This window comes from Saimiri boliviensis, chromosome 10 (assembly GCF_048565385.1).
Source record: "Saimiri boliviensis isolate mSaiBol1 chromosome 10, mSaiBol1.pri, whole genome shotgun sequence".
Lineage (NCBI taxonomy): Eukaryota > Metazoa > Chordata > Mammalia > Primates > Cebidae > Saimiri > Saimiri boliviensis.
Window position 1 is genome coordinate 34,115,362 of NC_133458.1, and position 14,586 is coordinate 34,129,947.

Here is a 14,586-nt window from a genome sequence, read left to right on the forward strand (position 1 = left end):
ATTGCATTGCTACTAATACAAGAGATAATTAGCTATTTTCAGACACCCAGGTAAAACTAATCAGTTGACTAATGAAGTAAAGGTCTAGAGAGTGTCTATGAATTAATGATCTAAACCTTGCCAAATCATTTTAATTTCTCGGTGCTTTCCTTACAAGAGTATTGTAAATAATAATAATAATAAAGTAATAGCCATAGAGGTTCTCTGAAAATGTTAAAAGTATTATGCATATCCAAGATTTGTTAAAAGTGTTTTGTTTTCTGCTGTATCCTCAGTGCCTAGAACAGTGTGAGCTGTGTAGCAGGTGTTCAGTAAGCATTTGTGAAATGAAATTAAAAATAAGTTTTAAAAAATAGTATCTTCAGCTCATAAATAACAAAACACAAAGTATGTTTATAATTAGGGAAGTAATTACCTTTTATTCTTGACAAGAACTGGGGAAAAAGCCAAGGGAGTTGCTTCCTCTTACTCTCCTGTCTGACAGAGAGAGGGGGTTTGTTTCCTACCTTCACTGTCCAAACTAATGTTCTCTAAATCCTAACATTAAATGAGACTGTTGTTGCAGTCTTATATTAGGATGCTTCTGGTCTAGAGTGTTTTATTAGCAGGCAGCTATTTGATTTTAATATTTGTTCTGCAGTTTTTAAAAAATGAGCTTCATTTATAAAAAACACAGATAGTTCAGAATATGGCCAAATGGTCATCTGGATTGGAGGTCACTGCGTTAGGAAGAAAAGATCCATTTACTGTTTTTCCTTGTTTACCATAAAGCAAGATATAGTCTAATGAGATGTCTTACTTGTAAGACATCTGCATTTAATTTAGTAGGATTTAGGTGAGGGCCAAAGTTAGACTTTTGCTCCTCATAGCAAATTGCAGAAAAAAATCACACTAGAGATGTTATTTGACTTATTCTACTTTCTATGATAACATAGGCTGCCTTTTTATCTCAAAACATCACTGATGATTTCCTGAGAACATTTTCGGTGGCGTAGTTAAAGGATTATTTCAGTCGCAAACATTCTTGTTAAAATGTTAAACTGGAACATTTGAACAGTATTGCATCACTGACATGAAACTGACTAACAATCTGGAAGCAATAAATTATACTTAAGTATCCTTCATTGTAGTGAGTGCTTCATCCTGCGACAGATATTCTCTAGTGAGAGTTTCAGGTAAAACTCCTTCTGTCTCTGCTAAAATTTTTAAATAGCTACTGAACCATTTCTGGCCTCCCGTTAATATGTGCTAGTAATACAATCTGTCAGTGTCATTAGTATATTAAAAATTATAGACTAAACACATAATATTGAAAGAATAAAAGGAAAAGATCAATCCTCTCATTTTTGCTATAGATTTTCGTAATGATTTCCTTATTTCTTGAATATATATTTTATCTGCCAAATGACTATATGTTTGCAACTCTTGACTTGGAAAACATATAAGATAATAGAAGAGAAATAAATAACATAAATATAATTCATATTCTGGATTTCTTAGCAGGATCCACAGTATTATTATTTTCTTTCTTTTATATAAAGATGGGGTCTTACTATGTAACTATGCTGCCCAGGCTGGTCTTGAACTCCTGAGCTCAAGGGATTACTCCACTCCCCCAACCCTCCACACATACCACCTCACCTCACCTCAGCCTCCTAAAGTTTTAGGATTACAGGAGGCATGAACCACTGCACCTGGACAGGAGGATCCAGAGTATTAAAGCTCATTTTTCCCTACTCATCAAAGATTACTTAATATTATGTCCCTCAGATTCCAGATGAAACAGAAGCTCAATGGAAAGAATTTAGCACTATGGTGGTACATAAATCTTTTAAATAAGAAAAGAAAATAAATTGCTCAAGTTTCTATGAGAAAGATACTAAGATTAAAGAGGGTTTTTTTTTTTAATCTGATGAAAACAATGTTTTAATTTAAAAAAATTTCCTAAGTCCAAAGTTGCAGAAGGCCCCAAAATTGGGACATATTCTTAACATCTTCCTCTCATTTTTGCCTAATATCAATTTCTTCTTCAAGTTATTTCAATTGTATATCCTATATTTCTATCCAGTCATTTTATTTCCTCCATTTATATTGCTTTCATCCATTCTTGTATTATTCTAATCTCTACAGTGCAATCTGAGTGATTTTCTTTGTAAAAAATAAAACATATGAATATAACTCTGATGCCTAACGCCAATTATTGGTCTAAGAATAAAGGCCAAAACATTTAGTATGATCTGTAGGCCTTACAGTGACTGCCTTTAGTCTTCTGTTTTCCAGACACTCTGGCTTTCTTTCAGAAACTTAGAACAAACTAAGTTTTTTCTTGCCTAAGGGACTTCAAGCACATCTCACCTGGCTGGGCACAGTGGCTCACATCTGTAATCCCAGAATTTTGGGAGACCAGGGCAGGTAGATCACCTGAGGTCAGGAGTTTGAGACCAGCTGGCCAACATGGCAAAACCCTGTCTCTACTAAAAATACAAAAATTAGTCGGATGTGGTAGCACAAGCCTTTAATCACAGCTACTTGGGAGGTTGAGGCACGAGAATGGCTTGAACCCGGGAGGTGGAGCTTGCAGTAAGCCGAGATTGCAACACTGCACTCCAGCCTGGGCAATAGAGTGAGACTCTGTCTCAAAATAAATGAAAGCAAAAACAAAAAAGCTGTCCCACCTTCTATCTAAAATACTATATGTATGTATGTGTGTGTGTGTATATATATATACATATATATATAAAGAGTATATTTATATATTATATATATTTTAAGTACTTGTTAAATTTATTAAAATTAAAATTAAAATTTGTTTATTAACATTTTAAACAATATATGTGAAGTATTATTCCATCTACAGCACCACTAATCCCACCCCAACCCTAAGTAGTTTTGATGCCAATCCCAGACATACTATGAAATACTCTTCAACTCATACTGATCTTCAAGATGTCTGCTCAAGCTTTATTTAATTCCCTCCACCCTCTGCAAGACTAGGTCATATTGGCACCCTGAAACTTTTACTTTATGAAAATCATGTCAGCATGGATTATATGTTCTGTTGTATGGTTTTTGGATTAATATCTTCTCTCCTAAACTTTATGTTCCATGAGGGAGAAATTTTGTCTATTTTGCTTATCATTCTGTCACATATCAGTATGCCTGGCTCAGAGTGAATTCTTAATAAATATCTGATGAATTAAGCTGTGGGGATTTCCATAACAGAACTCCTTATGTGTTGCTGCCTTTTAAATATTTTTCATGGTCTTTTAACTGATGTCAGAATACTTCCCTAACACAGCCCTTGCCCTGTGATGCCTTTAGTCTCTCCACAGACAGACTTGCATCATCTCTTGGATTTCCTCTGAAGCATCTGATAAGATATTATTAGATGCTGTTGGTCTTTATTTTATTTTATTTTATTTTATTTTATTTTATATTTTTGAGACAGAGTCTTGCTCTGTTGCCCAGGCTGGAGTGCAGTAGTGCCATCTTGGCTCACTGCAAACTCTGTTTCCTGGGATCAAGTGATTCTCCTGCCTCACCCTGCTGAGTAGCTGAGATTATAGGTGCTTGCCACCATGCTTGGCTAATTTTTGTATTTTTAGTAGAGAAGAGGTTTTCCCATGTTGGTCAGGCTGGTCTCGAACTCCTGACCCCACCCACCTAGGCCTCCCAAAGTGCTGGGATTACAGGCATGAGCCATTGTACCGGACCCGTTGGTCTATTTCTTAAATGAATGGACAAACAAAGCTTATCAGCAATGTTCATCTTCTTAATCTGTTTAATTCTCATTAGATATTTCTTATACATCATAAAACTATTTTCCTCCAATGAATATAGAACAACATTGTCAAAGAAAGTAATTGGTGGGAAGGTACTATTGACATAAATGTTTATTATGTATCATGGCATAACAACTTTATGATTAAATGAGTCTAAAAATAGTCAAAAGGTTGATGGATCATCTTAATGAAAATGGTTAACAAAACTACTTGATTTTAGTTTCTTAATTTTAATTTTCTACTCTAAGTTAAATAAAACTGACGTTTGCTGTCTCATTTTATTTGAATAAACCCCAATATTAAAACTTGCTTTTATTTCTTAAAATTTTTAAAAGACCAATATATTTTTCTGACAGAAAACGTAGCTTAAATGTATAAAGGTTCTTGACAATAACTGTTCATTAGGTTTTGCAAGTTCGTAGTATAATGCTATACAGGATTATCTTAGTAGTACCTAAAAATGCCTACTAATCAATTAAAAATTTTCTGCAAAATTGGATAGCATCGTTTTAGGTTAAGAGATATAATGATTGTGCCATTCAGAAAGTGGCATTGTTCAAATGCAGAACATATTCTGAGCAACTGAAAGACAAATGTCTAAAATCAAGTACGTCTTGAAATCTCAGCAGTAAATATTTCTTTGGAGATTTTCATGTGGTTATGTGATGAAGATTTTGTTCCTGCCTTGGAAACATCTAGCTAGGTATCATTGCCTTTCATGACCCCAAATATTTTTTTTTCACAATCATTTCACAATTTTTTTCCTTGTCACTTCCATTACAAAATGTTAGATTGTTCATGTTAAAAATAAAGGCTTATGTAATCAGGTTTTAAGCACTTTACTTATTAGATCTGTTTGTGAAGAATAATCAAACAGGAAATGAAATACTGCTTCTCCTGACTGTATCAACCTATATTAGAAATATATTATATAATTAGCATATCTTAAATTACCTTTCCCTCACTGGATAAATAACCTTGCTAGGTACAAAAATTATTAAGTTAATTCATCTACAGTTCTTCGACATTTGAAAGTGCTTGCATGTAATGTCATTTCTGATTTCCATGGAATTGGATGTTTTGAAGGACTTTTAATACTACTATTGACCCTGCTGAAAATTGATACTGTATATAATTCAGTTGCTTCATTTGTCTAATATGGTATGTGTAAAGTGGCTCTTCTTCAGAAAATGTCAGTTGAAATGAGAATTTTAATTATTTTTTTTCAGTTATACTTGGCGACTAGATCTGGAACAAAGATACTGTAGCAAATGCATGATATGTGAGAAATAAGTTTCTGAAAAGATTCTGATTAAACTTACATTGTCAGCTGCCCAGCATAAGACTTATTAAAGATTAAACTCTAACCCAGTCTTTTAACCACATTTGTAATAGATGTACTGTAGCACCAAGTATCTGACCGGATTAAATTAAAGATACAGCACCATCTTATGGATATTTCTATATTTGTTAAATCTGGAAATATGAACATTGTTTTGAGTTTGGGAATGGAAAACTTTATCAGCAAAAAATGTGGGAGGAGAACATTTTAATGTATAAAGGAAAAATTATGCACTATTAAATAACTCCAGTGTGAGTACATGCACAAATATGTGTGCACATGTGTGTTTGTGATAGGATGGTAAATAAAGGTACAAATGAGATTTGTAATTATTTTTCCATTTGAAAGTGAAGAATTCTACTAAAAAGTAAAATAAACTTTTATTACAATCAAAATAACACATTACCATAGATGGAATGTAGAAGCAGATATGAAAATTCAGGTGAATTCTATTAAACCAGACATTAAAGAGATTTTTACAGTGTAAAAATAGTTCCAATATCCTCGCCAAACTTTTAAGTTTGGAAATATAATAGTTTTTTTTCGTAAAAATATATAATGTATGTTATATAATAAGTTATTTTAAAATAAATAACTTTCTAACTTTTCTTAGTTTTATTTTCTAATATGAGAAATACTGATAAATATAACCACACAAAAAAGTTCTTTGGGGTCATTAATAACTTTTAAGGGTGAAAATGGAGCCAGAGAACAAAATGTTTAATAATAATAGCTATAGCTTAGAGTAACAGTAAATAGTTAATAAAGACACATCTTTTTTTTTCCCACCTGATGTCCTTTTTACTAGTCTTATAATTTGTCCATAAAACTCCACTTCACTTTAGTTGAATTTTCTTGAGCATTATTGTTAAAATGGTATAAGTTATTTTGCAGTAAAATGTTCATCTCTTAAGTGAGACATTGGTTGAATTCCTAGTCAATCAATATAATTCTTTCTTTACAATGTCCTAGTGTAGTGCTTAATTTAGATCAGGCACTCAGTACATGTTATTGACGGGCAGAAAATGTGTTTAACAACAAAGTCAATATAAGTATAAAAACCTATGAAAGCTGGAGGGACAAAATGCCTCTGGCTATTTATTGCTTCATACAAGTATGAGCATAATTCCTAGGTTTTATCGATTGCCAATAAAACCTCATGTGGTTTATGGCTTTATTAACATTTAAAAAGCCCGAACATTCTCTTCTGGGCTAAATATTTGCTTCTCTGGTGATAATAATAATCACTACATATATATCTTGAATTGATGCAAGACTTTTCTTGTGACACTTTGATCACAGGCCACAATGTGCTTTTACATTCCCTTCCTCTCAGTACTTTACAAGCCAACTCATTTCTGTCCATTTCCTTCAAATTTCTCATAATCTGGAAAATTAAAGAACAATAGAACTTGTTCTTGTGTCAGTTTGCTAAGAATGGTCTGTTGGGGGGAAATATGGGAGGGACAGCGGGGGCGCGGGGAGCTGGGGAGGGATAATACAGTGAGAAATGCCAGATACAGGTAATGGGGAAGAAGGCAGCAAACCACACTGCCATGTGTGTACCTATGTGACAATCTTACATGTTCTTCACATGTACCCCAAAACCTTAAATGCAATTAAAAAAAACAGAAAAGAAATATCATATTCCATTTTCCTACAACTTATGTTATAATTTAGCTCTCTATGTAATTTGGTAATTTGTCATTATTTCAAAAAATCCCAGACCTCACATCTTTTTAATAGTGATCTTTGTGGGAGAAGTTGGCCTGAGAGTTTATAAGGATTCATTGCAATTTGAATACATTAACAAAATTTAACATCCTAGAAACCTGTAAATTCCTATTTAGATAGGACATTTTACTTCTATTTTTATCTTCATATCTACCTTAAAAAGCTTAGAGAGAGGTATGGGTAAACTTAAATATTTTTTCTATTCTTATTTATTTACTATTTTATGTACAATGGAAAGAAGTAGCTGAGGCCACAGATATAAATGGTAAATTTTACCTGCAAAAACAAACAGACAAAAAACAATAGAACTGTAATCAGTTGCTAATGAATGCCCATAGATTGAATAGGAAGAAAAGGATACTAGCTTCTTATTTGGAGTCAAGCCTTCTTATAAAAATTATAAAATCTCTGAGATCAAGATATTGTAACATTTGGGAGTTAGTCTGATTGTTTATAGGTTAATGATATAGTAATACAGATTCTGAGTTATATAAAATCCAATAAATAAATGCATAGAACAATTTGTAACCTTACCTATATTTTCTTTCTATGGCCCTATGGCTAAAAGTGAGCTTAATAATAAAGCAATTACTGTATAATAGTAAAATACTTGGCATGAACTGAGAATTTACTGTATACCAGTACTTTGTATGCATTATCAGGTATTTTAAGTACTTTGTATGCATTATCTTATTTATTCTTCACAACAACCCTTTGAGTGTACTTTGTGTGTATATGCATGTGTGTGCATGTCTGTGCATGTGTGTGTGTGTGTGTGGAACTGGGAACTACTCATTTGTCAATTTATGCTTATCATCTGCATATATTTTCACCAATTACCTGTAAAATGTATGGTCCCATAACAGTTCTTCATTACTGACTCAGATTCTAATTGGAGAGAAAAAAAAGGCAAAAGCAGACTAAAGGGAGAGAAGGAATTTAATGTGGTTTTCAAGAAGATGATTGCCTCATAAGATATAAATATTCATCATAAAATTTCAAAAAATATTGTTTGTATCTTACTTTTGTGAGAGCATATTTCTTCGTGAGCTGACAGTTTTCCCATAGATGTTACAAAATTGATTCTTCCATTTGTCCTAAAAAAGATTCCTCTTTCTGTCGTACAATCATTTTAGTTATAACTATCCTATAAAAGATAATAGACTGTCTACTTTCAAGACATTTAAGGAATATTTTGAGAATTTTTCTCTAATGGCACATGAGCATATATTATCATAATTGTTTAATTTGTTCTCATATCTGTTTCATATGCATTCTCTGAGGGGGTAAATTTTTAGTTTTTATGTACTCAGAATAATGCACAACCTAAAGTGGGTACCCAAATAATGTCTATTCTATGACAAAAAAAATGATTTCATCTGTGAGTTGAAAGAGTTAACATTTTACTTTCAGGCTAAATGCACAAACTAATTCCCAACCAGAAAACAGCCCACCTATGGTATTCAGGTCACACACCCATTTCCTTAAATATTATTGCCAAAAACACATTTTATATTCCATTTTATTACTGTGAATCCATCTTTCCTTAGCATTAGAGATCTTTCATTAAAAAGCAGTATAAATTCAATTTGTTTTTATGCTCACCTTGACAAAAGTAAAATGAATCACTGAATAAGTTTAAGTGTATTGTGTGCATTTATGCTGTGTGCCCAATGAAGCCTTATTTGAACATCATTTAATCAATTAATCCAGAGCATCAACCAACATTATAATGACTTGAAAAGTTAATACATAAGGTAGAAATTTGTCACAAATATCAGTGTAAGCACAAAATAAAAAACCTTAAAATTATTTGGGTACAATTAATTAAGGATCAGGTCTTCTTTTCAGGTAACTTTTCTTCAAACCATCCCTTAATTAGAGGAGAGGCAAGGAAGTTCCCCCAGAGACCCATCGCTGTCCCTCTTCTCACTTTGAACACAATTTCTGAACCTTTTCATCCATATGTGTTCTTTAAGCTCCTCAAAGACCTGATGCTTCTCCAAACATACTTGTCTTCTAGAAGACTTTATTTTATCAATTACTAATCAAGTTACCATATTCTGACAAGCATCTTCTATGCTTGACCCTCTTCCTCAGCACCATACATATTCTATTAATTCCTTTGTCCATCTCATCAACTTTCCTCCTCTGCTTGACCTCATTCTTAAGTTCAAAGCCCCATTGTTTCTCTCTCAGATGTCCCTAGTAATCTCTTCCTTATAGTTTGAATCTGGTTTCACTGCCCTTGACTCTTAAGAGTTATGGATTACAGTATGTCTTACCTTACTTAAAACCCCTTCTGTATTTCCCCATTTTCTGCAGGATATGTTTAAATTCCAAAGCTTGGCACATAGGACCAATCCTGAATTTGCCTATGCTTATTCTCTAGTCTCATATTCCACATTTTCATATTATATACAATCTTCCCTTCAGGCATGCCAGTTTACTTGTAGTTCTCCAAACTGGGAAACAATTTCACACCTTTGCAAATAATTATCTTCCTATCTACAGTGTCCTCATTTCAAACAGCTCTAAATTATTCTTCAACATATATGTCAAGCAACCTGGAAGCCTTCTCTTACATATTAGTCTGTTTCCACACTGCTATAAAGATAATACCTAAGATGGGGTAATTTATAAACAACAGAGATTTACTTGACTCACAGTTCCGCATGACTGGGGAGGCCTCAGGAAATCTACAATCATGGCAGAAAGCAAAGGGGAACCAAGTACCTTCTTCACAAGGCAGCAGGAAAGAGAGAGAGCTGGGGAAACAGCCACTTTTAAACCATAAATATCTTGTGAGAACCCCCTCACTATCACAGAACAGTATGGTAGAAACCACCCCCCATGATTTAATCACCTCCCACCAAATCCCTCCCTCTACACATGGGGATTACAATTAGAGATGAGACTTGGGTGGGGACATAGAGTCAAACCATATCACTTACTATCTTCTGAATGAAGTGTTTCTTCTCTGTATTGCCATTATCTTCCAGATTATTAGAATAATCATCAGATTGCAATTCAAATATTGATTTTTTAAAATAAATAATTTTTTTCATTTGTGGTTCCTTAACTGATAAACTTCTTGAGGCCTATATCTTGTTTTCCCTAAAGATATCCAGAATAGCTTTAGCATATGTTAATTTTTTCTCTTTTTGAAGGAAAATTTTTGTTTTAATTATTTTTATGTACAGAAACCTCAACAGTGTACACTTAACCCAGTTTAATGGCAAGCTCTTTAGCCTTTGCCTTTTCCAGCTTGACGATGCAAGCCACAGATTTGGGACCCAGGACATTGCCTCCCCAGTGATGGCGGATCTCATCATATCTGTCTTTGTAATTGGTCCTGATGGCTTCCACCAGCTTAGCCAAAGCGTCTTTGTCTTCCGAGTTAACCTGTGTAAGGGCGGGGCGACAGTGGTGCAGGTCTTCCTGTGGACTAGACGTCCCAGCCTTGCCTTGTCCTTGATAATACAGTAAAGGACTCCCATTTTACGACACAGGGCAGGCACGAAGACAACCAGGTCAATGGGATCCACGTCCTGTGCAATCACCACCAGCTGAGCTTTCTTTTTCTCCACCAAGGTGGTGAAGGTGTTAACTCCTGCTCGAAGGACAGGTGGTCTCTTAGTGGGGATGTTCTCCTTGCCAGCAGCTTTCTTCTCGACCCGGGCCATCAGGCTCTGCTTCTTCTGTTGCTTTGTCTCTCGTCTATACTTGTGGTCCAGCTTAAGTAGCTGAGTAGCTGTTTGGCGGTCCAGGGCCTGGGTGAATTGGTTAACTGCAAGAGGCACTTTCAGCGGCTTACAGAAGATGGCTCTCTGCTGCTGCAACCTGATGTAGTGGGGCCATTTTGCAAAGCGGGTGACGTCTCTTTTGGGCTGGATGTCCTGTCCAATGCCAAAATTCTTAGGCCGTTTCTCAAACAGGGGATTCCCCACTTTCTTGGCTTCCTGCTTCTTCAAGACAGCAGGGTCGGAAGCCACCTTCTTCCCCTTTGCCTTCTTTCCTTTTGGCACCTTGGGCGGCAGGAGGAGAGCAGCATATGTTAATTTCTTAAACTATGTATGTTTAATTAATGAACTGCTTAAACATTCTCTTTGTTCTCTTTTAGATATTTCTTTAATTTATGCCTCTTAAGCCATTTTTATCTTCATGGCGAAAACACTGTATATGCTATGCTATTCTAAATATTATTAGAGGTTTTCCTGTGGGATCTTCAAGGCTTGGAGATCTTTGATTTATTAACCACCTTTAATGGGAAAAGAATAACTGATCACATTAAGTAGTATTAATTAGTAAAAGAAACTGAAAAATATACCCATGGTTGGAAAGAAAAAGGCAGTAAAGTTGCTCTATTCATATCATACATTTATGTCCCTAGAAATTTTTATTAGTTTAGTAAACCTCAGACATTTAATATACTGACTTATCAGAGCAAATTACGGCAGACAATGACACTGTTTGAAACTAGAAAACTGTTTTGAATCCTTATTCCATTAGGTGCTAGTTCTGTACCCTGAGGAAAGGATTCTCTCTCAGGTTCCTTATTTGAACAATGGAACCTAAAATAGTGAGATAATGTATCTAAAGAGCTTAGTGCAATATCTGGTTCAAAGGGCAATCAGTAATGATATCACTTGCCTCGGAAGGTTATTACTTTGATAAAGATATGAGATAAACAATTTCACAGATCTTTGCAAAGTGCTAGATAAGCATCAGATATTAAGGCAAATGAGTAAGATTGCTATTTGTTTACCTTGGCAAAAATAAAACATTGCTTTTAAATACTCGGTGTTTGAGATTTCCTATTCCTTGGCAATTAGTGATAATGCCACAGCCATGCTCTCGCTGAAGACGTTTTATTACTAGGGGACCTGTTAAAGATTAGGCAAAGGCAGATAGGCAAGACTCCTCTGCAGTAAACGCCTCCTTGTCTTTTACCGTATCTAGAGAGAATGTCAGTTAATGCAAGAGGAAAGTCTCTCTTGTGTACCTAACTATATGAAAGTGGCCTGAAAAAGCTAAAACTGCTGTTTGACCATTGGGGTAGAGGAGCTCAGAGCTGGTCATTTATTTGCCCTGTGTTACTTCCATTGAGCTTCATCACCTCCCTGCCCACCTGGTGCTGCATACTCCACCTGGTGTTGAATGCATTGTTTTCCCTCTTTCCCTCTGTCAGGGCTAAGGACACAAGATACAGAATTACTACAAGAAACTCCTGGGTGGTTCCAGCACTAGGACTGAGAAATCTGCGCAGATAAGGCAGGCTTCTGTGCAGCTGCGAGACGCCCACTTGAGGCCAAGACCATCAACGTCTGCGTGTCCCGTGCCTTAGTGCTCCGCGGGCTCCGGAAAAGGCTCACAGTGCTGGACGCCTGGAGGGCGCTCAAATATCTGCTGAATAAATGTCTGCACTACACAACTTGTTTTGAGTCAACTGCATCGCAACCCAGAAAATCACCGAGACATGTTTGAGCGGAATCAGCGTCGTTCGCACATATAAAAATCTCTCTTGCTGTGAGTCTGCAGGAATAGAAATAGAACAGTTTAAAAAGTACGCCTTGTTTTTTCTTTTTTCCCTTTTCATTACTCCGACTTTTATAATTCAGGCTTCAGCACGAGCATCACACGGCAGCAGAGCAGAGCGAGGGAGACTTTTCAAAGTCCCGTCGCAAAGCGATTTCGTGGTGAAGGGCTCCAGTCCCTCTCGTCCGCGCTGGGGTCCAACCCTGGGCGGCAGGTTAGGGTTGGAGAGACGTGTCGGCCGCTCCACCTCACCTCTGGCTAGTGAACAGCCCCTCCCCGGCCCCCCTTCCACCTCCACCTGCGGGAGAAGAGATCCTAGGTGGTGGGGTGAGGGTACTCGGAGCAGCCCCGGCGGCCGCCCCCGCCTTTGCAAACTGTGCGCTGGGGCACTCGGGCCGGGCGGCGGCGGCGGCGGCGGCGCGCGCACGCGCACTCGGCGGCCCCGCGCGGCTCCTCAACATTCCGTTCCACGTGTTGCTCGTTGAAGGCGCCACAGGTTCCTCACCTGCGTCCGCGCGCTCGGGCCGCGCCGCCTCAGCCGGCGTGCTCCGAGGAGCCGCAGGGTCGGCGCGCCCGGGGCCGGCTGAGCGCTTCCCGAGGCGCCCGGGCGCACCCCCAACGCTAACTCCGCCTCTCCAGTCCCCGCGGCTCCCCCTCTCCCCCTCCCAGTGCTCCTCCCGGCTCCCGCCCGCCCCCTGCGCCCCGGCGGTAGGAAACACTCCCGAGTCTAACTCGACGTGTCCGGAAAGCCCTGGCCAGTTTTCCTTTCGTTCTGCGGCCGCTGCAGCCAACCCAGCGGCTCCGTCGGACCCGCGGGCGCGGCGGCGGCGGCGGTGAGGCGCCCGGTGGCCGCGGACCGAGAGCCGGGGACCCCCGAGCACCATGCTGGACCCGTCTTCCAGCGAAGAGGAGTCGGACGAAGGGCTGGAAGAGGAGAGCCGCGATGTGCTGGTGGCAGCCGGCGGCTCGCAGCGAGCTCCGCCGGCCCCGGCTCGGGAAGGGCGGCGGGACGCGCCGGGGCGCGCGGGCGGCGGCGGCGCGGCCAGATCCGTGAGCCCGAGCCCCTCGGTGCTCAGCGAGGGGCGAGACGAGCCCGAGCGGCCGCTGGACGATGAGCAGGAGCGGAGGATCCGCCTGCAGCTCTACGTCTTCGTCGTGAGGTGCATCGCGTACCCCTTCAACGCCAAGCAGCCCACCGACATGGCCCGCAGGCAGCAGAAGGTGAGTCGCGGGACCCGGCCGCCCCTTCTTCCCGGGGTTTTCTCTCGGGAGAGCTCCGCGGCTCCTCCCGACCCCCTGCGAAACGCAGGACGCCGTGTTTTTGTTAGTGTTTGAGGGCAGAGGAATCTTTGGGGACAGGACGCTGCTTGCACCCGCTGGGTATGGGGCTGCCGCGGACGCCTCGCCTCCTCCTCCCCGCCTGGGTCGGCCGGGGCCGGCGGGAGCCGTCAGCTCACCAGCCGCGGGCCGGATTCGAACGCGGCTCCCATCCACTTTGATTCCCAGCAGCACTGGTGCATTCCTGCCTGCCTGGCCCGGTGCGATACTGCCAGAGCTGGGTCTGCCGAGGGTCCGAATGAGTGCTGTAGCTAGGCGAAACAGGTGGAGCCCGAGCACTTTTCTTCTGTTAGCTAGAGAGAAAGCTTCCCTTAAGCGGGGTAGAAATTTTCCTCGGTGAATAAAAAGCGAAGTTAAATTCATGCGTTTCCTATATTGCCATACAGCCAGGACGTCAAATCCAAACACTGAAGAAGGCATACAGATTCGTGGAGTGGCTGTGGGTATTTGGGCGGGCCTAATGAATGAAACACACTATTACTGATGAAAGATAAAGGATTGGTGCATAACCACCTAATAACAGATGCTTTCCAAATGCTTTCGGAGGGGGGAGAGTAAAATGCCTTTTCTCCCTCAAAAGGTAAGAAGTTTGTTTCAGGTGAAAGGTCGGCCAACTTTGGTTTCAAAACAAGAACCCAGTTGTCCTAAGTGGTTAAATGTTTACAATAGCAACTGTCTAGGAAATCTTTTTAATGGAATGCTGAATCTGTAGAAATGGGTAACAGTTCCCTCAGTTTGTGACAAGACCTGGAGATCCAGAAAGATTGTAGTTTGCTTAAGGCGTACCTAGCTGCACAGACATTTGTTAGTTTTCTGGAATATTAACTTAACTGTGTGAGGCATCTTTAGAAA

At 39.1% G+C, this 14,586-nt stretch overlaps 1 protein-coding gene and 1 pseudogene across 9 annotated transcripts in view; one reads left to right on the top strand and one right to left on the bottom strand.

Annotated features, from left to right (window-relative positions):
* Positions 1–7,227: 7,227 nt before the first annotated feature.
* Positions 7,228–12,810, bottom strand: LOC141580047 (large ribosomal subunit protein eL8-like; annotated as a pseudogene).
* A 91-nt stretch (positions 12,811–12,901) lies between these two features.
* Positions 12,902–14,586, top strand: part of CADPS2 (calcium dependent secretion activator 2) — a 577,926-nt gene continuing 576,241 nt past the window's right edge. For 6 of the 9 annotated variants that reach the window (XM_074379141.1, XM_039472830.2, XM_074379140.1 and 3 more), the window contains exon 1: positions 12,902–13,617. In XM_074379141.1, the coding sequence (XP_074235242.1) occupies positions 13,279–13,617 (339 nt within the window). In that variant the 5' untranslated portion in view covers positions 12,902–13,278. The remainder of the gene's footprint in view (positions 13,618–14,586) is intronic. The other 3 variants (XM_074379138.1, XM_074379139.1, XM_074379143.1) reach the window with 1 other exon arrangement.